This window comes from Pleuronectes platessa, chromosome 16, assembly GCF_947347685.1.
Source record: "Pleuronectes platessa chromosome 16, fPlePla1.1, whole genome shotgun sequence".
In the NCBI taxonomy this organism is placed as follows: Eukaryota; Metazoa; Chordata; class Actinopteri; order Pleuronectiformes; family Pleuronectidae; genus Pleuronectes; species Pleuronectes platessa.
In genome coordinates this window covers 18,035,802-18,060,206 of record NC_070641.1, presented here as the reverse complement: position 1 = coordinate 18,060,206, position 24,405 = coordinate 18,035,802, and the positions used below count along the sequence as shown (strand labels likewise).

The 24,405-nt window shown below is 41.8% G+C and overlaps 3 protein-coding genes across 7 annotated transcripts; 2 read left to right on the top strand and 1 right to left on the bottom strand.

Moving 5' to 3' along the window:
* The first annotated feature begins 506 nt into the window (after positions 1-506).
* rhot1a (ras homolog family member T1a) lies at positions 507-14,854 on the top strand. Of its 3 annotated transcripts, XM_053442870.1 has the most exons (21): positions 507-867; positions 2,513-2,571; positions 2,700-2,781; positions 2,992-3,035; positions 3,136-3,189; positions 3,363-3,415; positions 4,054-4,162; positions 4,805-4,906; positions 5,498-5,596; positions 5,780-5,888; positions 6,067-6,187; positions 6,553-6,637; positions 6,884-7,029; positions 7,186-7,286; positions 7,475-7,605; positions 7,796-7,879; positions 8,054-8,176; positions 8,263-8,465; positions 9,170-9,292; positions 12,195-12,350; positions 13,712-14,854. In XM_053442870.1, exons 1-21 carry the CDS (start codon positions 831-833, stop codon positions 13,827-13,829), a joined length of 2,139 nt encoding a protein of 712 aa, XP_053298845.1. In that variant the 5' UTR covers positions 507-830; the 3' UTR covers positions 13,830-14,854. The 3 variants fall into 3 exon arrangements, with proteins under 3 accessions (XP_053298845.1, XP_053298843.1, XP_053298844.1); XM_053442868.1 differs by lacking the exon at positions 12,195-12,350; XM_053442869.1 differs by lacking the exons at positions 9,170-9,292; positions 12,195-12,350.
* A 115-nt stretch (positions 14,855-14,969) lies between these two features.
* LOC128458851 (uncharacterized) lies at positions 14,970-19,964 on the top strand. Of its 3 annotated transcripts, XM_053443875.1 has the most exons (10): positions 14,970-15,158; positions 15,238-15,315; positions 15,468-15,500; positions 15,986-16,072; positions 16,450-16,547; positions 16,722-16,927; positions 17,004-17,096; positions 17,194-17,277; positions 17,360-17,425; positions 18,357-19,964. In XM_053443875.1, exons 1-10 carry the CDS (start codon positions 15,096-15,098, stop codon positions 18,392-18,394), a joined length of 846 nt encoding a protein of 281 aa, XP_053299850.1. In that variant the 5' UTR covers positions 14,970-15,095; the 3' UTR covers positions 18,395-19,964. The 3 variants fall into 3 exon arrangements, with proteins under 3 accessions (XP_053299850.1, XP_053299851.1, XP_053299852.1); XM_053443876.1 differs by lacking the exon at positions 15,238-15,315; XM_053443877.1 differs by lacking the exons at positions 15,238-15,315; positions 15,468-15,500.
* Positions 18,564-23,679, bottom strand: c16h17orf75 (chromosome 16 C17orf75 homolog). Its single transcript, XM_053443878.1, has 11 exons — positions 23,566-23,679; positions 23,289-23,462; positions 22,817-22,891; positions 22,287-22,412; positions 22,044-22,172; positions 21,807-21,867; positions 21,596-21,715; positions 21,398-21,462; positions 21,120-21,259; positions 20,598-20,701; positions 18,564-20,367 (listed from the first exon to the last, which is right to left on the bottom strand). Exons 2-11 carry the CDS (start codon positions 23,429-23,431, stop codon positions 20,152-20,154), a joined length of 1,179 nt encoding a protein of 392 aa, XP_053299853.1. The 5' UTR covers positions 23,432-23,462; positions 23,566-23,679; the 3' UTR covers positions 18,564-20,151.
* Between the last annotated feature and the right edge of the window lie 726 nt (positions 23,680-24,405).

The following is a 24,405-nucleotide window of genomic DNA, read 5'->3' as shown; positions in this document are numbered from 1 at the left end:
TTGATGTTTTCCAAATGCGCACAACCAGCATTTGAACATTTAATCAAAATAATCTCTCTGCTCACCCAGACCGGTTGAGGATGATTGCCGCCCACATTGAGACTGGTTCTACAGGTTCCTTCCAGTTAATGAGGGAGTGCCACCTCATTGTGAGAACTCTTGGATTTCTCTATAATCTAAAAGGTCTCGACCTTACTATGGAAAGTGTCTTGAGACAACAGATATCGGTTGGCGCTATAAAAATTTAATTGAATTGGAAAACAGTCTGTAGAAAAAAGAATGTGTATTTGTCATCGACCCACATTATACGATCTAAAGTCACATGTATGAATCTTTATATTCTGAATGCTTTATAATCCGAAATTTCCCTCAGGATCAATCAAATGTCTGTCCGTCTGTCAAATATTTTAGTTGCAGTTCCACCTCTGGGCGCCAGGGAGCAGCGTAACGCGTTGCTAAACGTCGGCTGAGGTTTGTCCTGCGCGGCTTGCTGTACTTGCCGGGTACTGGAGGTCAGGATCGCGTATGTAACTTCCACTGCGAAAAGCTACGAAAGCGCCAAAAGCAGCGAGTTTAACGTGAAGCGACGCGCACGACTTTTGAACCCTTGCCTCCGCTGGGCCGATGAGCCGCCAGCGGTGAAAGCAGAAGCCCGTGGAAAGAACCGAGACGCCGCCGAACCCTGTGCGTCCGGTTTGTCCTACAAAGGCGCCGGGAGTTTGACAGCGGCGGGGACGCGAGTGCGCAGGCCCGACGGGTCAACGGGGGACACTACATGAGACGATAAAAAACGCGTGTGTTTGTTACCCGAGAGGAAGAGAAGCTCCACCATGAGGAAGGACGTGAGGATTCTGCTCGTAGGGGAACGTAAGTGGCAGGTGTCCGTAACCCCGAGGCGCTGGGACGCAGTGTTAGCTAGCATGCTAGTGAGGGAGCTAATGCTACTGCTACCAGGGGATTGTAGTTGCATGTGGCTGACAATCATGCAGAGGCTGTGATTTGCTCAACACCGGGACGGGCTTCTGTCTGTGTCTGGTGTCCTTCGGTGGATGATGGCTGAATGTCATCGGTGTTTCCATGTGTTAGCACTCAGACCTCCACAAAGTCTGAGGACGGGGGGCTGCCATAGCTCCACATCCACCCCAGGGGGTCGTTGGTTCACAATCTGTAAAGCTGAATATGTTGATGCACCTAAAACACATCGTATAATCAAACACGTGGGAATAAAACAGATCAGATTACAAAATACTTTTAGAAACCAGGCTTAATTGTATTATATGTAACTGTAATGTTGATCAGGTACACAGAAAATAGTTGTCATCATTAATTAGTCTGTTGTTTACTTTCTATTCAACTATTTCCAAAGTCCAAGGAAGGACGATTTGTCCAAAAATGATATCAATATAAAAATAAAAATATTTCATGTCAGTGGATATCGGTACTTATCGTGATAATGTCACTTGGTTATTTCTTAAAAGTTTAAACCGATAATTGTACCTGAGCGAAGGTTGTGGTTTAAAACGTTACACAAACCAAATTCTGCAAATCCGAGGTAGAAAGCTTATGTCTTATCCTCACTCTGCTTGCACAATGTAGAAATATTATATCCATATTTATTTAACCTTTTGTTGTATTGATTTTGATGAAAAATATTGCCCAGCCCTAGCCCAAGGTGATGTCTCCATATTACTTATTTAATTTGAATAGCATTGATAAACCCAAACATATCTTGCAATATCCTGTAAGATAAAGGACTGCAGCAAAGCCTCCTGCTTGAGAACCTGTGACAAGAGAAAGTTTTGCATCTTTTATTGAAAATTACCCTAAAAGATTATTGTAAATAGTTTCCTGATAAACTTCCCGTTGATCTATTAAATCCCCTGTTGGCATTGAGATGAAATGAATGTTGAGCAGAATAATGGTTTGTATCTCAGCCTTTGAATGCTGCAGTGAGAGCAGAGTTAAATCAAAAGAATGCAAAAGATCCCATTCTCTTTAAACTGTTTCACCTTGGGTGTTTGTTCTCTTCCAACTGCATGTGTGGTCAAGACTATATATATTTCAGCCATGTCTATGCAGTGCGGCCTTCATTGCCTCTTTAGGTGAGTTGGCACTGAGCAGCCACAATGCTTCAGGCCCACTTCATTGGTGTGAAGTTAGAGTAGGTGGCATAGCTCTCCTGTTAAGAGTGATCCGTTAGAAATAAAGGAAAAATTCACAGAGAGTGAACTGGTTTTATTTTATCAATAGTTAAAAATACAACGATATTCAATTTGCAAATATATCCAACAAGGAAAATCTGTAAATTCCTACATTTGCATGAAGTGGAGACACTTGTCTACTGCCCTTTACCCTCTTCACTGCTTTCTGCTCCCTGTCACTTAACACATTACCCAGAACGCTGCTTTAAAAAAAGGCATGTCACATGTTAATGACACATGGTCTTTAAAAGATGAGTGTGTTACCAGATTTCTATAAAATGATTTTTCCTGTATCCTTCCCCTGTGTACAGCCAAAGTGGGGAAGACATCACTGATTATGTCTCTGGTCAGTGAAGAGTTTCCTGATGAGGTAAGTGTCATCAGATCATCAACACACTGATAGAAATGGTCATTATAGCCATGAAGTGTATACACACCATCGGAATATATACAGATGCATGTAATATTCATTTGGGATACTTGTCCTTTGTCTTCCAGGTTCCCCGCCGAGCTGAAGAGATCACCATCCCAGCTGACGTCACCCCAGAGAGGGTGCCCACACACATTGTGGACTACTCAGGTAAATCAGGATACGCAAACTCTGTCCATCCATTAGTAAAAAAACAGAGTGCAACTCATCTCACGACAGATGATGGCATTTTTGTCCTTATAAGCACTGGCAAAAAAATCTCCCAATTTATTAATTACAGAACAAACCTAAATATGAATAATTAATCAAGTAGCAGCTATGTAATATTCTATACAAATGTTTATTTTTGAAATAATTTAGAAGCAGAACAGTCAGACGAGCAGCTGTATCAAGAAATATCCAAGGTTGGTTTGATTTAATTCTTCCGCTCATTCGTTCTCCTAATGTCTCAATCCCAAACAGGTCTTATGTGCATCCCACTGACTTTGCTCTTTGTCTTTATAGGCAAATGTTATTTGCATAGTTTACTCCGTCAACAACAAGAAGTCCATTGAGAAGGTGAGCAAGGTTTCTAGCTGTGCCTTCATCGCAGTTAATTAAGTACTTAACTGCAGTATGTCCATTCATGAAACATGACGCCTCATGTGACGGTCATCTTAATCTGTGAAAATCAACTGGTGTTGATAATGAGTGTCCTCTACAGTGTTTGATGTTGTGTTTCCATCCTCCAGGTGACAAGCCACTGGATCCCCCTCATAAATGACCGAACGGATAAAGATAGCAGGTGTGTTCATGTCAGTCCTGTCTGTCTGTCTGTATTCCCTGCATATCACATGCATGTGTTGGTTTTGCAACTGCAATTTTACCATTTTTAAATTGTAGAATGTGCAGCTGCTGAACTAACTTTTACTTGTTGTTGGAAGTCTGTCCTATATTACGCTAACTTCATAGCAACCATGTTATGAATGGGCTTTGATTGTTTATTTGGTTAGTTTAGCTTATTAAAGTGTGTCCTTCTTACTTTTGTTTTGTCTGTGGCATACTAGCTGATGTAAATGTAGACTCATGAGTCCTCTGTAGCCTCTGATAATCATTGTAAATCACACGAATGGATGGAAGTTAATTTGATATGCTCCATGCCGATGAAGTGTGTTTACGAATCATCTTGGAAGATTTAATGCAAATATAATGTAGTACGGCTGCATTGACGTGGTTGTCATCATCTTCACATTATCCCAGAGTCTTTGTTGACGGCATCCTATGTTTCTTTGTCCGATCAACATCCAACATTTTTTATAAATCTGGTCAGATTCAATAAAACAGAGAAATCCAGTAAATCCTGTAATCCTAGTTGCAGATTAGTTGAACTAATCGTTAGGGTTAACAGTTAATGTAATAATAACTGGTTTTACTAAATGACAGGGTACCATTAATCCTCGTGGGCAACAAGTCGGACCTGGTGGAACACAGCAGCATGGAGACCATCCTGCCAATCATGAATCAATACCAGGATATCGAGACCTGTGTAGAGGTAGGAGATCAATCCCAAACAGATTCGACACACACACAAACACACAAATGCATTAATATATGTCGGATCCACTGGTTTGGAGCTGTCAAAGTGATGAGGCACTCGAGAGCAATGAAGTGGCAAATGAAATATGAAAAACTGATGGAAAATTCAATACTAGCAGACGCTGTCATTTTGAGCCTGGCTGTGTGCAGGACAGATTAGCCCCCAGCTGCTCTCAGACTGCAGTGCAGCTCCTGACTCAATTCACTCTCTGACTGAGTCGTTAAAAGGTTTATGATTCCGCACCCCCTGCTCCGAGGCCTGTGACCGATAGACTGTGAGTTTGTTGAGAGACGTGGCTGTCGTGGAAGACGCTGGCCCATTGTCGCTTTTCATGATATGCCTCAGTTATGCCCTCCAGGGCTGGATTAGTTCCAGAGTTAAAAGAAGGTCGGAGGAGGATGTGAGGGAAGGCACATACGCAGTGGACACAGTTTGAGACAGTCACACAGCTCGTGAGAGTGGGATTCGTATGAAAACACCCAGTTACACCATTGTTGAATTCAAGTGTAATTGAAATAAAAATTGTAAAAAACCCTGTTGATCATTGAAGGCTGCTCTCAGTCGTGTTATTTACACCCTTGTGCTTTGTTTCCTCAGTGCTCTGCCAAAAACTTGAAAAACATCTCTGAGCTGTTTTATTATGCCCAGAAGGCCGTTCTCCACCCGACAGGACCCCTGTACTGCCCAGAGGAGAAGGAGGTGAGGTCCATACAGTAGAGGCAGATACAGCCCTTAAACTTGACATAGGAGGAAAAGTCCATTTGTTACGAATGACAGTAACAATAGCTCAGTTCTTGTCAAGTGTTCCAATAAGTCAGGACGGTTAGCCTGCATGTAAAGTTTTTGGTGGACGTTCTAAACCAGGACCCAGACACTGAAGAGGCTAAATTCAGCCATCATTCATTTCCCCACTGTGATGTCAAAGTTTTATGTTGAAGAAATAACTTAATTTCGATTTTTCCAACAGCTCAGCATCCAGAAATGCACCAGTTGTATGAAATCATCAAACTTTAAGATAACTAGATCATACAGATCTGAAGCGCCTGCAATTGGGTTTCTTTGTTAACAATTATCACCAGGCAAAAAAGTTGTAAACTGAAGAAAGTCTCATGTTATGCATGTTCCAGTGAGTGATGTATACAGCATTTATTTTGGTATCAGATCAGTATGCAAAATTAGAGGTATCGAATAGTATAGTATCTTTTAAAGTTAGGTGCCATAATTTAAATCTGTGTGTATTACAGAAATACATGTAACCACCTAAATGAATGCATTCTTTGTGTGTTACAGCTGAAGACCTCTTGCATTAAGTCTTTAACTAGAATCTTTAAAGTGTCTGACCTTGACAACGACGGAATCCTCAATGACAATGAGCTCAACTTCTTCCAGGTAATGTTTTCCACTTTAATAGAAGTTTTCATTAAGTTGTGCAATATGATATAATAATTATTACAATAAAGAGGAGAAATGGCTCGACTGGTTTGGGGTTGCAGATTTAGACATAGATCAAATGAATGAGCTTTCGAATTGAAACGATGCTTGACATTTCTTTTTATTTCTGTTTTTATATAGAAAACGTGTTTTAATATGCCGCTGGCACCACAAGCCTTAGAGGATGTAAAGAACGTGGTCAGGAGGAACATGGGAGACGGAGTCAAGGACAATGGACTCACTCTCAAAGGTCAGATTCAAAGGTTTTCTTATTCCTTCTCCTCTCTTTCTCTTTCTCTTCACTACTTATCTCTCTGCATGTCCCGTCCACTGTTCCCTTTCATCTCATCTTTTCAGTCCCATCTTGTTCTTTCACATATTCATCGACCTTTAAATGCTGACCCTCTCTTACTGGCTCGCTGTCGCAGGCTTCCTGTTCCTGCACACGCTCTTCATACAGCGAGGTCGACACGAGACCACCTGGACCGTGTTGAGAAGGTTTGGTTATGACGATGACCTGGAACTCACGCAGGAATACCTGTACCCCATGTGAGTCCACGTTTGAAGGTCATTTCTGATTTAGGTCGAGTAGAGACGGCAAAGAGTAGATGCAGGAAAATGGAGCTTTTAATGTTGTTTAATTTCCTGGTTGATGATCATGTTAATGAAATTAAAGTTCTTAGTCTTCTCATCATAAAACTGCTAAAGTACAATAATGCTTTGATTTCTACACTGAGGAAAACGCAGCATAGCTAAACTTAATGCTGTCATTATACAAGCCCGGTTATCTTTACCATCTGAAGTGGTTGAAGCGTATTGTTTCTTCCTCTGTCAGAGCAGCCACATCAGAAATCTCAGTCGGCTCCTCAGAGCTCTCTGACAAATTAACGTTTGTGTCTGATCATGTTTTCCAGGATAAAGATCCCTCCAGACTGCACCACGGAGCTTAATCACAACGCTTACCTCTTCCTCCAGAGTGTGTTTGACAAGCACGACAAAGTGAGTGGCCAGATTTCTAAAGCTTGCCTGTTCTTGAACATACATCTGCAGCCTTTTCATTTTATTAAGGTAGAAATAGTGTTTCTTTGAAAATGTCTGTACTATTCTTTTTTATAGTACAATAAAACATCCTCAGGGATAACCACTTTGATGTTTTGTGTCACTTGTCGACCTTGTTTTTTTGCATCCAGACTTGGGTCAGTTGTTCAAATGTCTGTTGATTTATGTGCACTTTGAATTTTCCAGGATAGAGATTGCGCGCTGTCGCCAGAGGAGGTGAAGGACTTGTTCAAAGTGTTTCCCTACATGCCATGGGGTCCAGATGTCAACAACACTGTTTGCACTAACGACCAGGGATGGATCACGTACCAAGGATACCTCTCGCAGTGGACGTGAGTGTGGAACATGTCTATTAATAAACACGTGCTCCTGTTTGTGTCAATGACTATAGGACATGCATCATTCGTGTATATGCTGATCGTCTAACACATGTAAATCTGAAACCAATGCTCCTGGTGTCATCGTGTCTTCTGTGTTTTCTGTGGCAGGTTAACAACATATCTAGATGTACAGCGTAGTTTAGAGTACTTAGGTTACCTGGGCTACTCCATCATCTATGAACAGGAGTCCCAAGCCGCTGCTATGACAGGTGAGAAATTTACATACTTTTGTGTTGATTTTTTGAAAAATAAAGTACCAAATTATTAAAGTCCACTGATGAGTACCGGTTTTAAAAGTTTTTATCTTGTCTTTTATTTTGCTAAGTTAGAAATGAAAACATGAATACTGCATTTTTCCATTGTTCATTGTATTTCCTTCCCTTCCCCGTTCTTTCAGTGACGCGCAACAAGCGGATTGATCTCCAGAAGAAACAGACCCAGCGCAGCGTCTTCCGCTGCAACATTCTGGGGGCGCGGGGTAGTGGGAAGAGCGGCTTCCTCCAAGCTTTCCTTGGCAAAAATCTGCAGGTCAGCAATGATTTAGCTAAATCAGTTTTTTAATTGCGTGTAGATTTAGTTGTGATATTTTGAGATGTTTGTTTCCGGGCTTTTTCCACTCTCAAAAGCTTCAAAGTTGACAAAGATGAATCAAACCACTGTTGAAGTAGACTAGCTCACAAACATATAAAAAGCTGTGATGGTTTATTTTCATCTGCAGCATCAGAGGCGGATTAGAGAAGACCACAAGTCCCTCTATGCCATCAGCACAACCTATGTGTATGGCCAGGAGAAGTACCTGCTGGTAAGCACCGTTCACTCAGTTAATCATGTGGTCGTCTTCTCTTTGGACTATTGTTACATAATCTTTGTCTAATTCACTTTACTGCAAATCAGCATTAGTCCTCTGCAAAATGTTAATCTGTCCATCTGTACGCTCCCTCTCTTTCTGCTCGCTCTCTTGTCTCCGCACTAAAAGCTCCATGAGGTGATGCCAGATTTTGACTTCCTGTCAGAGGAGGACTTAGCCTGTGACGTGGTCTGCCTGGTGTATGACATCAACAGTCCAGACTCTTTTGAATACTGTGCCAAAGTGTACAAGGTGTGTAGATGTCATTTGTTTCATTAGACACCTGAATGTTTATTGATGTTTATAAACTTGTAACATTGATTGCTTGTGTTTGGCAGCAATACTTCATTGACAGCAAGACGCCATGTGTGCTGATCGCGGCCAAGTCAGATCTACATGAAATACGGCAGCACTACAGCCTTTCACCGCACGAGTTCTGCCGTAAGCACAAGCTTCACCCCCCCCAGCCGTTCACGTGCAACACGACCGACGCACCCAACAAAGACATCTACACCAGACTCACCACCATGGCCATGTATCCGTGAGTATTAGACCCTGTTCTTGTTTTCACACCTCGGAGACTCCTGCATCTGTATACACGTGCCTTTTCCTACTTTTACCTAGAGATGTTCCCATACCAATTCCTGCATCGGAAATGCCTCCGGTATTGCAGAATAATGTCGGTCGGGCATCTGCGAGTATGTGAATCTTTGCACCAATTTGATATCACAAAACTGTTTCGCTGTTCTGCTGCAGCCAGGTATTGTTCTTAGAGCGACTTTTTTCGTGCTGGAAAGTCCCACAAGTAAAACCGGGACTGAATGCAAGACTTACATTTCTGATCGGTAAACGGTAAAGTCCATGTATTAATATCGGAAAGGGGAAAATGGTATCGGAACCATTTTCCTATCTCTTGGAAGTACCAGGGAGTGATATTTTGCCCTGTCATATTTTTTTGGAATCATCTACCCATTGCACTCAGCTACTCAATTTATATATACATAGATGTTTTCTTGTCTATACTTTGGTTAAGATGCAGGTAAATAGCAGCAGTTAAGGTTTCAGCTCAGAGTAAGGTCCTCCTTTGGACCTTGTGGTTAAACAAGGTTGATGTTTTTATTCACCTGGCTCTGGCCTCCTCCTCTTCCTACCCCTCTTCCTCTTCCTCCTCTCTGTCTGTTATGTGGTTCGTAATGTTTTTTGTATGGTGGTGAATACACGCATTTTTGTGTGTTTTTTCCACAGTCACGCCTGTCACCGCTGCATGTGTCCCTGCAACAGGTGCACCTATTGCCTGTGTCAGAAACTCCTCAAGTTGGAGCTGCTGCGCAATATAAAGGCTCAACTCCGCAGGGTCGTTTTCAACAGGTTCATACATAGAATTAGCTTTAGTGTTTTAACATAGTGTCGTTCCTCCTCTCTGTCCCCCCCCTCGAGTTGGACCTCCGGGGCGGGTCACAGAGGGGCTCCTTCCTTCACCCAGGCTCTCTAACAGTGGTGACGGAGACAGCTCCTCTGCGCTCTTTCCTTCTCTGCTCGTCAGTGCTCAGATTTACACAACATATCCACTGCAGGGAAAATACTTAATGTTGCGCAGTGATCTCTTGTGCCAAAGTATGATGTTGAATCTTCCTTGTTTTGGGGGGAAATTCTCCTTTTGCTTTCTGTTGCGTTCCCACATCAGCTGCACCTCAACAAGTTGGATGCTTGTTGAGAAATAATAATCATTGGTTGCTTTGGTCTCATCAAAACCTCAACAACCTGTCTCAGACGTCACTGTTTCACCTGTTTAACCACAAATCTGGACTCTGTCTCTTTTTTTTTTAACTAGGTGAAATATTCGTTAAAAAGGTTTTAACTTGTTCTTAAACAGCTAAATTAGGAGAAACTCTTAAAAATAGAGGGTGTGAGTCTTGAGTGTTTTAGACTGAGTAATTTTGCTGATAAATCTAGTTCCTTAGTCTGAGAGGTTAGAGGCAGACCAGAAGACTTCCTAACAGTCAAATGCTGCAGCTAATAGTGAGCTGAAATATAATTCACTTCCACTCATCAGTCATGCTGAGTGTCTTGGTCTCTGCTCCAGCTCCAGCGAACCCACCTGCTCGCTGCACAGTCTCTCACAGAAAAGTGTGTCCATGCTGTGCCGGCTAACACACAGGCTGCTTGCCAGGGAGGTAACAGTGTGTCAGAGGCCATGTTAAAATATGCATGACGTTACTTGCTTGTTAAAACACAATACTAATAATACTGACTCAAAATGTCCACTTAGATCAAGAAAAAGAGAATTTGAAAAATGTTTGTCTCCTTGAGACGAATGTCCGGGAGAGGTCAGAGTATATTTAATTCTTCATTTCTTGTTTTATAGAATTTTATAATGTTACCATTACTATAATATTCCATCTTCATATTGATCTACTATCAAAAATTTAGTCATTTTGACCAATTATTAGGTCCGATCACAAAGGACTAGAAGAAAGTAGATGTGTTTGACCCGATGAAACAGTGATTCTAGTGGTGAAAGTTGACTACTGCATGTTACAAATGGACATGAACCTTTTATTTCTGACTTCCCCCTCCCCTGTCCTGCAGTGGATATGCAAACAGTAAATCTTGACTAACGAGCATTGTATTTGCATAGAAAATGAGAGAAATACAACCAATTTCTAGCGTTTGTGTTTCGTTCAGACAGAAAACATCATAGATGTCTGCATGTTTGTCCTGTGATTTTATTTTTAGATTTTTCTTGTCCATTTCTCTATTACACCAACTTTCTTCAGTGATGAAAAAGTGCTGGATTGATTTGTCTATGATGTTTTCAGTCTTCATTTCCTTTCCTAACACTGAAGTCTTCACCTACAGGAGACTCCACATTTTGTTATTTGTCTTACTTAACTTGTATCAGCACCAAAATCATATCTCTTGTTCACCTGTTCTCCTGTGGGTTAAGATCTCATAAAATTTACAATGTTTCCTGTTTTAAATTGATTGTCATGTCATTTCATTCTGTTTTCATATTTGTTTTCCTTTCACCCTGTAGGTGTTCACACGCATGTCTCTGGCTGCCCTTCTTTCTCTTCCTCCTGCATGTGGTCACCCGCTGCTAGTCTGCCTGTTGTTTATGTTGCATGGCTCCTCTGTTCCCCACCTTTCTCTCCGCAACCAATGGCATTTCTTCAGTAAAAATAATGCCACCTCTTGGCACATGGGATTTTCTTTAGTCCATTTCCACGGTAAAGAGAGCTTGGTGTTGTGAATAAGACGGGAGCTTTGTTGGCCGTGAGCGCAGGGTTTGAGTGGCTGTGTTAACTGTTGGATTGCGCAGTCAGGTGTCATATGTTTAATGATTTTATCCAAAATTGCCTGAACGTTTGCCAGCACGTGATCTCCGTGCTCATGCCTTTCCTAATCTCTGGTGCTATTAATAGCATGACACCAAACAGGCCAGACTAGGCAGTGCAAGGGGCCCACACACCCCAGTGAATTCCCTATGTGTTCTCTGAAAACAGGGTGTTTCATTTGATTTAAAACGACTTAAAATTTGATTTAAAAATGAATTCAGTTGACATTGTAATCCAAGTCATTTTGCTTTGTGGGCAAAACAAACATGGAGCAATAGTACCAATAATCCCAAGCCAGTGTGTTTTAAAAAAAAAGATGAGAAATTAACCAAGCAAGAAGTGCAAGTCTCTCAAAGTCAACCACAAGTTTACGCCCTGTTCAATGTGAGTAATTGAAACCAAATTTAGGGGAAATCTCAGCACTTGAACATTCATCAATGTGATAAGAACTTAAACTTGAGCCATGTCCCATCCTCCTCCATGTGATCGATAAAGCAGCCAGTCACCAGGACGTGATTGAAATGCTTTGGAGTCGTCAGGTCGTCCATCTTTACAGTCTATGATTTGTGGATTAATAATCAATTAGCCAGAGCTGCCAGTTTCTGTAAAATATGCAAAGGATAATGTAGGGGGGAAAAAGTGGGACCTGATTAGAGTCAGAGATGTATTTTATTTTCAAAGAAACTTGTACTCGAGGGAGCAAAATTTGACCCAGCAACAAAAAGATCTATAGCTTTTCTAGTCTGGCTGCCCTGTGGTGTGTACAGTTTGGATATGTGATGTGATGTGTGTGTGTGGGTGAAGCTTTCATTGGTTGAAGTGTGCAGTGACATTTGACGAGGTATGGTTGCACTTGTGCTTTTAAGGGTTTGAGGCTGAAGGACGTTCCCACTTTTCGTGCTGGTTAGAGCTGGTGATCTGATGACATTGAGGTTGTGTTTGTTTGTGTGTGTGTGGGGGGGGGGGGGGGGGGGCTGCCTGCTGTCAGAGGAGGATTTCAGCCTGACACAGCAGGTTGCAGCTGTCTCCAGCGTGGAGGGGTCCGTCTTTATGGAGGGCTCTGCTGTGCAGCTAGTTCCCTCAGACAGGTAAAGGCAGAACCCACGTCCACAGAGAAGGATGACTATATTAACACCTAATGGCAAAATAAACCTCGAATTCAGATTGTATCTAGATATGATTTAAACCGTGTATATTAATGTGTCCCCATTGAGATCTGAAGACCGGCTCGAGGTGGTTTTACTGGTCCGATAACATTCTGTCCATCTGCACTTTAATGTCCCATTGTTATCTGATCAAAACACATTTTTGACAGATACACGACATTACAGGTCTGATAATGTTTGTCATTTTAACAGCTTTGATCAATGTTGATATGTCTGTTCTGAATGGTTGCAGAAGAGATAGTTACTGGAGTCTTATTGGTTAAAGGCTACTCAAGGGAACACAAATGACCTGCACATGTGTGTCTATGTGTGTGTTGTAGGTTTAACCGTTGACCAGTCAGTGCTGGGTCCTGACCAGCTGCTGCAAGGTTTTATTTTGCAGGCTGAGGTCCCAGCTGAAGCCATGCGCCAAAGTTTAGATTTCTCTGTTTGTGCTTTGCTGATTCCTCCTTTGCTTTGGGCCTTAACTCACCTTGATTAGTCTCTGTAGTTCTCCACTGTTTGTGGTTCCTTCCCGAGCAGCTGGAGTTGTGTGTCATCAAGGAGGTTTTAATTTTAAATTAAAATGTCAAAGTTAACTTAAATGATTAAAAGTCATGAATTCAATCACTTGCGCTCTTGATTTTGACTTTAATTCACGCTGTTATGGTTTCAGCCCTTCACTTTATATCTCACCATCCATCTCTCTGATTCAATATTGGTTTCCTCTAATCTTGAACTCAGATGTGTGAAAATGCAAGTACTTATTTGTTAGATTCCTTCAATATTGACTAATCACTATTTGAAAAAACTTGATAATTGTCTTCTCGTTGCCGTCGTCTTCAAACTCTGCACTGACTGAATTGAATATTGCTTTGTGTTTTCCTACCTCTGCCAAATATCTAATATTTAATCAATCGCACAATATTTATTTATTCACTCTTGTGTCCTTCCTCTTTGGTCGATGACACCTCCGGGGCTCTGTACTATTTTTTATTTTTTCCCTGCCCCGCAGCTGCTTCTCAATTATTCCCCCCCTACTGCTTCATGATATAGTTTTGTTCCCCAAAACAAAACCAAAACAAAAGTCAAGAGAAATGTGTTCCTCTTTCAAGCTGGTGTCACAGGGCACTGATAATGGTCATTTATCCTCCCGATTGAGGAAGTTTTAACAGGAGAGGGCACATGACTTTGTTTTGTCTTTGTAGTCCCACTGTGGTTTGTACAAATGGATGAAATACTGTAACTATTGTGTTTTATGCTGTCTCCTCACCTGCTTCCTGTTTCGTTCCTCCTCCTCACAGACACATGGCTCAGGCAGATCTGAAGAACTCCACCTTCTGGCTGAGAGCGAGCGTCGGTGCCACCGTGTTTGCCGTGCTGGGCTTCGCCATGTACAGAGCTCTGCTCAAACAGCGGTGATCAGACAGCATGACACAACTACGTCCCCCCCGGGTCCCTCTGTTGACTTTGCTCATCCCCTTCTACCTGAAAGACTCAAAGACTCGACTAACCAAACGACCAGGCTCATCGCCTCAACATCCTCCCCGTCATCCCCGAACAAGATCAAAAATCCTCGGTACATTTTATATGCAATTTAAAAAATAATGAGTTCGGGTTATTTTTTTTGTGTTTAATGTTGGGGAAAAGGTGGACAGCCTCATTTGAAATATCAGTTGTGAATCACTCTGTTAATGCTGACAGTCTGTGATCTGTTGGACGAGTTCGGATCAGATCCTTTACCAGCTCCTGGATGTTTTTCGGCTGATTCAGATAGTGTTTCCCCCTCAGGTCAGTATTATGAGTTAGATGGTTGGAGAGCAAAGAGAAGCAGCCATACAGAGAAACACCACAAAGGGACGTGAATCTGTTTTTAGTTGTGTATATGCAGTATATCATGTATGTATTCCTTAAACAATTTTAGGAGCAGCCCCGTAGTCGGCATCACAAGCCAGAAGCAACACGGTGTTAGTACGAACAGTGCTACATCTAACACTGGAAAATGTCATGCACTTGTTTATTTCGCGTGTTAATTTATTAACCTGTTTCTTTGTTTTCTCGTCGGTTAAGTGCATGAGATGGAGGGACTTACATTTTCTATGTATTTTTGTATTTAGTATTATCAAAGCTGTCCTCGTGGTTTATCATTTATGACTTTCCACTTCTGTTTTTTTTTTCTGGTTTTCAAATAGAGCTTTGTCCCTCATATTATATTTTTATGAATCTAGAGGCACCATAGAGCAGGGGTTATGCTATTAACAGCCATTCAGCTCACCTCCTCCACCTTAAAACCAAGGAAGTGTTTCTCGTCAATCTCTTCTCCGAACATTTAAAATGGAGAATTGTATCTGGTACAGCCGTACGCGGGTTCTGGATGAATCGACTGCTAATTTAACAACAAAATAAAGTGGTTTTAAATATCTGTAATAAATGACATTTACACCCTCTGATGTGTTCGTGTGTCCTTGAAGAGCAGTGGTGGAATCAGTGGTTTCAAAAGTAGATGTGTATGGATTACCTCCATGAACTGGGACTTTACAGAAGCAGAATGAAGAAGTGGGTAAGTGAGGAGGTTGTGAACGATTCAGTTTTCAGAGAACCTGAGGAGGAAGTCGCACCACAAACAGGTAGATGGAAATAATACAGGCGGTAGCTGCCGTGTGAAATTATTGTCGAGTGAGCGCTATCATGTCTCTAGATGGGACCAGGTTACTGTTCGAAGGCTTCCTGCAGAAAAGAAAGGACTCTATCGTAAGTTGTTGCATTTTATGGTATTTGATGTGCTTATATGAAACCTCAATTTGAAGAATATTTTGAAACGTTTCCTTAGAAATTACGATGGGCCACGTACTGGTTCAGGCTTCAAAATACAACCTTGTTCTTCTACACCAAGAAGAATGGCAGTGCTGTAAGTTGACAAACATACTGTGATATAATGTTGATGTTGAAGAACTGCACTCTCCTCACAAACCCATTACATGATGCTCAATGTGATCTAAATAATTGCTTATTGTTCTTTTTAAGATCTAAACGATGAAAATGTCATTTCTATTCTTTCAGTCACACTTGCGAAGCTATTACTACATTTACACAGTAAGTCCTCCATTATATACAGGTCATTGGAAATACTTTGTAGCGAAAGTATTTTTAATATTTTACTCTGTTACTGCATTCGGTATTTATATATGGTGCAGTACGTGACATGAAATGGATATACATAGAAATACTCAAGTGCAATTACCACAATGTATGTGAGAGGTAAATGCAGATAACTTGAGTAATTCCATGTCACCGTTTCATGTTATATTTATAGGCAAATGTATCATTAATTAATTTATCATTTACCTTGACTTCCTTAATTGATGTATTATTATGTACAGCTTTGCCCAACAGCATATAGAGTTGTTGCATTTAATACCTATTTTAGCATATGCAAAATTAAAGCGCGGTTTACACATCGATATGTATAATTCATCAATATATGTATATGATTAGTACTCTCAGTATATTTTGATGTTAATACTTGTAAGAGTATTTCTACCGGAGTATCCACCGGATCTGTCTGCCTCTCGGTGCAGGTGCAGTCGGTGCGAGAGGTGCAGAGAGCGGACAGCAGCCGCTTCATGTTCGAGATCATCATGAAAAATGGAAAAAAGAAAATGTTGGTGAGTCTCCACTGAGGTCATGTTTCCTCACTTCATGTAAACCGTGTGGCAGGTCTGATTCCAGGGTCCCTGCTCTACTCACGTTCTGTCCAACTTTGCCCCCATACCACTGTGTGTGTCTGTTTGTGTCCCTGTCCGTCCATGTGTGTGTGTGTCTGACTGCCTTCATACCCTTGTGTGTGTGTGTCTGTGTGTGTGATTGTTTGTGTCTGTGTCTCTGTGTGTGTGTGTGTCTTTTTGTGTCTGTCTGTTTTTCTGTGTGTGTGTTTGTCTGTCTGTGTGGATGTTTGTGTCTGTGTCTTTCTCTGTGTGCGTGTGTCTTTTTGTGTCTGTCTGTGTGTGTGGGTCTTTCTGTGTCTTTCTGTGTGTGTGTGAAGGCAGCAGAGACGGCAGAACTCAGACAGCAGTGGGTAGAACAGCTGTGGCAGTCCATGCATCTCTCCGGCTGTCGGATCTCAGATGTCTCACCCAGACAGTAAGTAGGAGGAAGACTTGCGAACACATATGTTCACCTGAAATAACATGTTTACATGTTTCCACTGGACTTTAACTATTTTCCTGAATTTTGATAGTAACAGAAAACTGTCAGCACAGCTGCACACACGACAGTCTGACAGGCTGTGACCTTTGCACTCTCTCTCCTCCTCAGCTTTGAAGGGCGTGAGCAGCGAGACGGACTGAGCAGCACGATGAGGTCCCAGCCTGTTCGGCCCCTCTCAGCCCCGACTCCTTCCACCCAAAGCCCCCGTGAAACCAGGAGTGTGGCCCTCGCCGTCCGCCTGCCTCAGGAGCCGAACAGTGAGGAGGCCGTGTACGAGAACCTGCCGTCAGTCAGCAAATACCAGCAACTTACTGGTAAACTTTCAATTGATTTTACAGCGTCACCAGTCTAGAGCCGAGTGGATCCTGTCCTGAACTCATTTGTTTCCAGGTGGCGGTCTCAACGTCCCTCAGAGGTCCAGCGGGTTGAGCAGTGTACAGGAGAGACCAGAGGGAGACTATGATGTTTTACCACTAAGAATCAGTATGATCTTATAAATAGTTCATCAGCATCTAAATAACACAACATGCAGCAGAACTGTGGTTAAACTGACACCATCATATATATAATGTCTCCTCAGAGAAATGTGAGATCGGCTTTTCAACACAGATGAGCGAGGTCGTGTATGACACGCCTCTGTCTTATAGACCTGCTGGATACCAAGGTGAGATTATTTTAACACTTATGCAAAGAACTCTAACCAGACTGAGTTACACCAACATAATGATCTTGTCAATCTATTTCAGACCCAGCAGAGAGCATCTACGACGTACCCAGCTCTGTACTGCGGGTGAGGCCTGATCAAGCAACAGGTAACTAGAGTAACACTCGGAGAACACATACACATCGTCCTAGGAATCAATACTCTACTAATAAAGTACAATGACTTCAGTTATGGCTAAAGTTTGAAATATTATATGATGATCCAGGGATTTGTTGTTGTTGTAGATTCGTGCAGTGGTGAGGCCTCACCTGGTCGGTGCATGAAGTAGAAGTCAACCAACTATTTAGATATTCTAGAAACATTTCATTCTACTTTTAAAGCAACAATTCAAAATGTTTGCTGCACCCAAAGGTGCTGATTTGACACTTTTCTCAGTCACAGTAGGATTTTAAACTCATGGTTTGACAAAACAATCCCTTCAGGCTCAAAGTAACACACAGATAATCAACATTGTGCATCATGTTAAAGATCATTGTCCTGTTGATTTATTAAACTTTTGTCCCATGGGTTTTGGTGTTTGTGAGCGCACAGAGAGCTCCTGTGTGTGTCTCTACATTCAAATCATAACACAACCGTCATGTTGTCGGCTTCGATCTCGATCTCTTCCTGCTTGTTGTTTCTCTTTTCCTCGCTTTTCTCCAGACTGCAGCCCTTCTCTCCTCGAGCTTTACCAAACGTTTCCATCTTGCAGTGAAGTCCTCACTCGACCGTAAACACAGGCCTACACCCTGAGGATCATTGCTGTGACATTTATTTATCATTCTTAACCCACTGTGCTTTTCTAAGATGGGTTTTGCACACAACCTGTTCTCATATATCTACCAGGCTACTTGCCATTCTTTACTGTTTAACCAATTGTTTTTAGAACATTCTTGACTTTGCCAAAGCAACCCTTCTGATATCTGATAGATTTTTTGTATTATATTATTATTATACTGGTGGTTGTGACTCGAAAGGCTTGTGAGACCACATGTGCAACTTCTGCACACATTTCCTCATCGGTTTCTCTCTGGTTGCAGAGAGCGAGCAGGAGGAGGGAGTCTACTGGAGGATATGATGTGCGGTTTCCAGACGACCAGTTTCGGAGCAATTCTTTGCACAGGAGACTGTTAATATCTTAATCGTTTGAGTTTCAGGTTCAAGCTGAACAGTTTATACAACTCTCACAGGTATAGATACTGTTTGTCACCTTTTTCCAGATGAGACAACGTGCACAACACAACAGAGAGGTTGCACTGTGGTTTTTATTTCATCTCTAACTATAGAAGCAGAGAAGTACATGTCATTTATAACTACAGAGAACACACTGTACAGAAACGTCTACATATACTCACTGAGGGTCAGCAGCACCATCGTTCATAACAGGAAAATGTACATGTCACTTGCTTCACAGTTTAAAGTTAACACCACCGACATTAATATTGCTGTTCTTCTCACTTTGGGAATGGGTTGAGTTTAACCCTTCATGGTTTAAATGGGATAAACATATATAGCATTTCATGTTGCAGGTTCACAATAAGGAGAATAAAGTCTAGGCATGCAGATATTATCGTGAGGACATTTATTCATCCCATTTAATTTATCGTAATTCGTATAATTTTTTTCTGAGAGTAATAATAAACTTCCTGATGTCTTCTCACAAACTCATGAGTTGGTGAAGGAAATAATTTATTCTAATTTACAAGTTCTGTTCAAAGATTACACGAAATCTACAACACTTCATTTCCAGAGAGGAATTACACAGATGTCTAATATACATATAGTAGCAGTATCCATTAGACAGAAATAAAACAGTAGTGCAAGTACTGGGTTGAAAGGAAACAAGCCAAAACAAGGCCTATGGAAAAAGCAATGCATAAAAGTGATTTGTGCTTCCTTAATCTGTTTCTTCACAAAAGAGAATCAATACAATAAAATAAAATATAAAGAATGTTTGCACATGGAATAACAGATAAATCTGCCCCCATGAGCAGAAGCTTTAGTTTGGATCAATTCCTTAGTGTGAACATTGTCAGTTAGCGAAAAACACTAGTAATGATATTTGGTTCATGATTCTGTCACACAAACACTTAACAATAAATAGATTGTGATCTAAAAGTTGATCTTATTATAAATGTCAGGCAATGTGGTTCTGTGTTCACCCATGTCTGCTAGTGTGTTTGTGTGTTGGTTACTTTGCCGGCAGGATTACACAAAAAACTCAACCTCTGTGAGGGATGGGACCTGGTTCGTGCTGATATGAATCCAGTGGCCGATCCAGGATTGTTTTTTTTCTTTAGTTTCTTTAACATGGCAACACTGAACATTTATTTATTTTTTTGTTAATTTCTCAGGGAATAAATTCAGGTTATTAGTAAATTTATTTGTTTCTTTCTGATTTCTACCATAACAACTAAGTATGTGCCCTACTGAGTGCCACTTTAGTCTTAAATTTAAATTCACCTTCACTGAGGACTTTGCGTTTGAGTTCAACTATGAATGTACCTTGATTGCATGTGATGTTACTGAGTCAATAAACAATAACAACAACAACTGAGTGAAGGCTGTCAGTGTTTAACAGTAGATATTGCAGATCTGACCTCCACTGTTCCATTTGAAAAGCAGCCGTACTGCAAGAAGACGAAACTGATGTTTTATTTCTAATATTTAAGTTTGTTCTGCGAATAAAACTTTTCCAAATGTTATCTGGCAATCTGGCAATCAAAATTGGATTTAGTGTTCAGAATGAAAATTAGTTATCTACTTTGTGGCTGTTAGAGCCATCTGCTTTACCACCAACTGGAAAAGTCCTTGGAGTTAAGAGTCATATTGGAATCAGGCCTGGGCTTGGGACTGTTCCCTGAGAAACTCCTCCAGGACGGCGATGATGCTGCAGGCCTCGGGCATGTCGCTGTGCTCCACCCTGGCGTTCTGCAGCAGCACATCCCCATTCCCGCAGCCCTGCAGGAACTGGCAGCAGCGGAACAGGGCGTAGTGACTCATCTCTGCCTGTCGCACCAAGCGCTTCAGGCTGTTCATATCCTGGATGGCCTGTGGAGACGGAGTGGTGGTTGATAGAGAGAAAGAAAAGACAGAGACAGATGAGTAAAAAATGTTAGTTCAATCAAATTCTAATATATAACCATAGCATTTTATCCCATTTTATCAAAAATACAACAAATAATCAGCAGATTCTTCTTCTATGAAAGTAGCTGATGATTTCAGTCCTTAATTTTTTTTTAAACCACTGCTTTATTCTGTATGTGTGTGTATTTTCCCACCTTAAGCTTGAAGTTCTCCAGAATCTGTCTGAGCAAGAAGGGATTACAACGCTCTGCAGCGTTCAGAAAGGCCTGATTCCAGTCATCACAGAAACGATTACTGACTAAAGGGAGACAAAACATTGTTATTGGACTCTTAAGACAAACAAAGTATATTGTCTTAATCAAGTGGCTCCTATTGTACGGATCTGTATTGTATTCACTTGAGAGAAAAAAACATCCACTCTTGGTTTTCTGAATTTACGAGATTCTTTGTGAGCACTGAAGCAAACATTTCCAACCTGTGTAGTTTGATCCCGTTTTATTTTGCTTTGCAACATTGGGAGATACTTGTGTCTTTAGTAATATAGACGACATTTATGTGTGTTGGCTTTGCAAAGGCACCTCAGGACCTGGGAACTGTAACGTAAAAGGATTTTCGTTTATTCTGAGAAACAAGAGGGTCTTTTTTTCAAAATTTTCAGAACAGATTATTTTCCCCAAGTGAATTCAATATGCTTCTGTAACATGAGCCTGACCTACCAGTGTTTAAGAGTGTGGGTGGGCTGGCAGAGCAGTCTATGACCAGGTCACACTGTGGCTCCTCTGAGATCGCCTTACACAGAGAAGCTGCTGTGGTGTCTTGTTGGGACAGACCCTGTAAACTGGCTGCTTTGATGAACCTAGTGCAGAATACAACAGATTGGATATATATCACAAAGGGCAACATAGAAATACACTACAGACAGGTACAGACAGGTGCAGGTACTGCAGGTCTGGATGTTAAAGACATTGTGATGTTGTTTCAGGGACTGTCTCACCTGGAAACGTCACCCTTCGTCCTCTCGTCCGAATTGACAACCTCCACATGTGTGTGACTCAGAGCCTGTTTACAGAAAATGTAGGGTTTCTAATTAGTGTTCTACAGAAAATCTATATTTGCATTAAAAACAGTATTTCTAACAAGCTGTCTCGATATTTTCGTTTTTTGGAGAGTCCAGTGGCGAAAAATGACTCACAGCGTGCAACAGGAAGCTGATGTTGCTCTGGACCAGCTGCACCACTCTGTAAATGTGCATAACAGACTCCTCGTACCACCGGCTCAGATAGGGACGCACCTCCGTCTCCAAGTTTTGCAGCTGAAACACCAACAGCAGAGCAGATGAAATCTTGAATCATGGATGTACTGACAAATATACAACTTATCAGAGTTTTAATATATTCTCATACCTCTGGTGCTTGCAGGCTGCTGTGAAGGCCTTGGACATATTTATCAAGCTCTAATCTAAATGTATGTTGGGTCAAGGAACTGAAACATGTTCTGGCTTTACAAAGAAAACATTTGTTGACGGACTGTAACAATCAGGAAGGGCCTTTTTGTAAGAGCAAGGATCATGTTTATAATTAATGCCTGCAGAGCTTGGAATATGCTTTTAACTTGGGTTGACATCCCAACGTAAAGGATATAGGTTCAGTCCTTTTTCAGAACCACCCATGAAACAGATAACATATCCATTACCATCCGCATCAGGCTGCTCAGGAGAATGTTCCTGCTCGAGGAGGCAGCAGTAGCAGCCGACCGACTCCTCTGGGAGACTGGAAAAAGTAAATTATCAACACATTTGTGTTAAACACCTTACTGACTGGAAAGAAAATGTATGTTTTTGCTACTGATGCAATGCTTTTTATGGGAATATGTCAAATGATTGCCTGAGTTCCACAGTGGCGATGTTTCCCATGCCTCCGAGCAGTGCTCCTTTACTCAGCCTCCTTGAGATGTAGGTCCGCAGCTCGGGCTCCGCCTCCGATGGCAGGCTGCTGTCGATCAGCGTCAGGCTGTGGGCAAGGCAGAGAGTCAGTGTGGATACAAGCCGCCAGTGGAGGCCATGAGAAATCTGGAGGCCACTCAAGTCAATGGAGAGGAGATGAAGAAAGCCGATGATCATAAGCCACATCCACCACAACACACAACTGAGTCACATGGCTGTGCAAACTGTTTTTTCTACCACACGTTCAGAGGTTTTTCATTTGATTGAGATTAGGAAGAGACCCAAAGGCAATGTCACTCAGCAGCACAGCAATGACCAATCAGAATGAAAGCACAAATGAGAACAGAGTTGGTTCCATGTTGAACAGATTTCCAGTAGCAGCCCATGGATGCACCAATGCACAACAGTGAAAGCCAAAGAGAAACGACCACTGAGAGGAAGGAGAAGGCCGGCGGACGGATCCTGCGTTACCTAAAGTCCTCCTGACTGGTTGTGGAGTCTGCTCGTCTCTGGTTCCAAGCCACATTTTCACCAGAAGCCTCAGATCTAAGACAATCGACAGTTTACTCATCAACCTGCTGCTTGGTTTAATGGACAAATCTGGATTCACCCGTGAAAGCGTCGCTGTCTGCAGGTTCAGGAAAAGGTCACTATAACAACTTAAGAGAGCTTAAAGGAAAGAATCAGCATAACACTCAATGCACACCGGAGATATTCTCCTGGTTGTTGTAAACAAAATTATAATGGTCTTACGATTCTGAATCCTGCAGCCACTGTGAAAAACATGAAATAATCCAATAACACTGTGACAGCAACGGTCCAAACAACATCTGGAACACTCGCTTGTGGAACAGCTGTTATCTGGTAAACACAAACACCAGGGAACACCAGGGAACACCAGGGAACACCCCCCCCCCCCCCCCCCCCCCTCCACCCCTCTCACCTCGTGCCTTGATACAGGTAGATGGTGTAGTAGCAGTTGAGCTGAGTTTTCTGGCTGTACCCAGAGATGTCCTCGCTGTCGAAGTCATCTCTCTCCTCCACATCGATGGACTCCTGGAAGGACGAAGTCTGGGAGGTAAACATGGTCCCGCTGCTGCGCGGAGGAAGCTAGCGGCTACAATGGCAGAAAACAGCGGAGGTGATTAGAAAGCTCAGCTGTGGAACTGGATACATGTTGAGATGGACGCTTCATAAAAAGTATTAAAACACGCACGAACCTACAGGCTCTGGCACAAATACACGCTCTGGTTTATAAACAGCTTCTCGTTGATGGGTCAACTGCGCATGTCCGCTGGGTACGTTCCAAAAATAGGTCCGACTGCGACACTTGTTTCGGATGTTTGTTCCTCTGTCGTCAAAAAGTGTTTATTGTCAGTGTGTAATCAGACAAAATCTGAAATTGTATATTTATTATTTATTGCTCTCATATGTATTTATATCGTCAAATTGCTCTTTGTGGTTATTTTTAGTCTCTTAGCTAAATGTACCTGTGGTGTTTTTTTGTCACTCTGTAATTGTTTAAAATGTATTTGTGGTAGTTTTCAGTCACAATATAGTGGTTTAAAATGTATTTGTGGTTGTTTTTGTCCCTTTGTAGTTCTAAGACATTTATTTGTGGTTGTTTTTGTCACTTTGTAGTTGTTTGAAATGTATGTGTGGTTGTTTTGACTCACACTGTATTTGTTTTGTCTCTTTTTAGATGTCTAAATGATACTTCTGGAATCTTTGTGCTTGTTGTGAGTGTGTCAGGATGTCTGAATGATACTTTTGTTTGCTTATGCTCCTTTTGTGGTAATTTTGCTGACTTTCTTTAAAAGAAGATTAAGATTAAGATACATTTATTTGACCCAAACACATGGACACACTCTTGCAGGTAGGGAAATTTAACTTCTGCTTTTGACCCATCTGGTGCAGGACACACAGAGCAGTGAGCAACCATGTACGGCGCCCGGGGAGCAGATGTTGGGGGAGTAAGGTGCCTTGCTCAGGGGCACTAGACAGGGTAGGGAGAATCCTCTTGGATTTTTGGACAGATCAATCCAGGTTCGTCTTTTTGT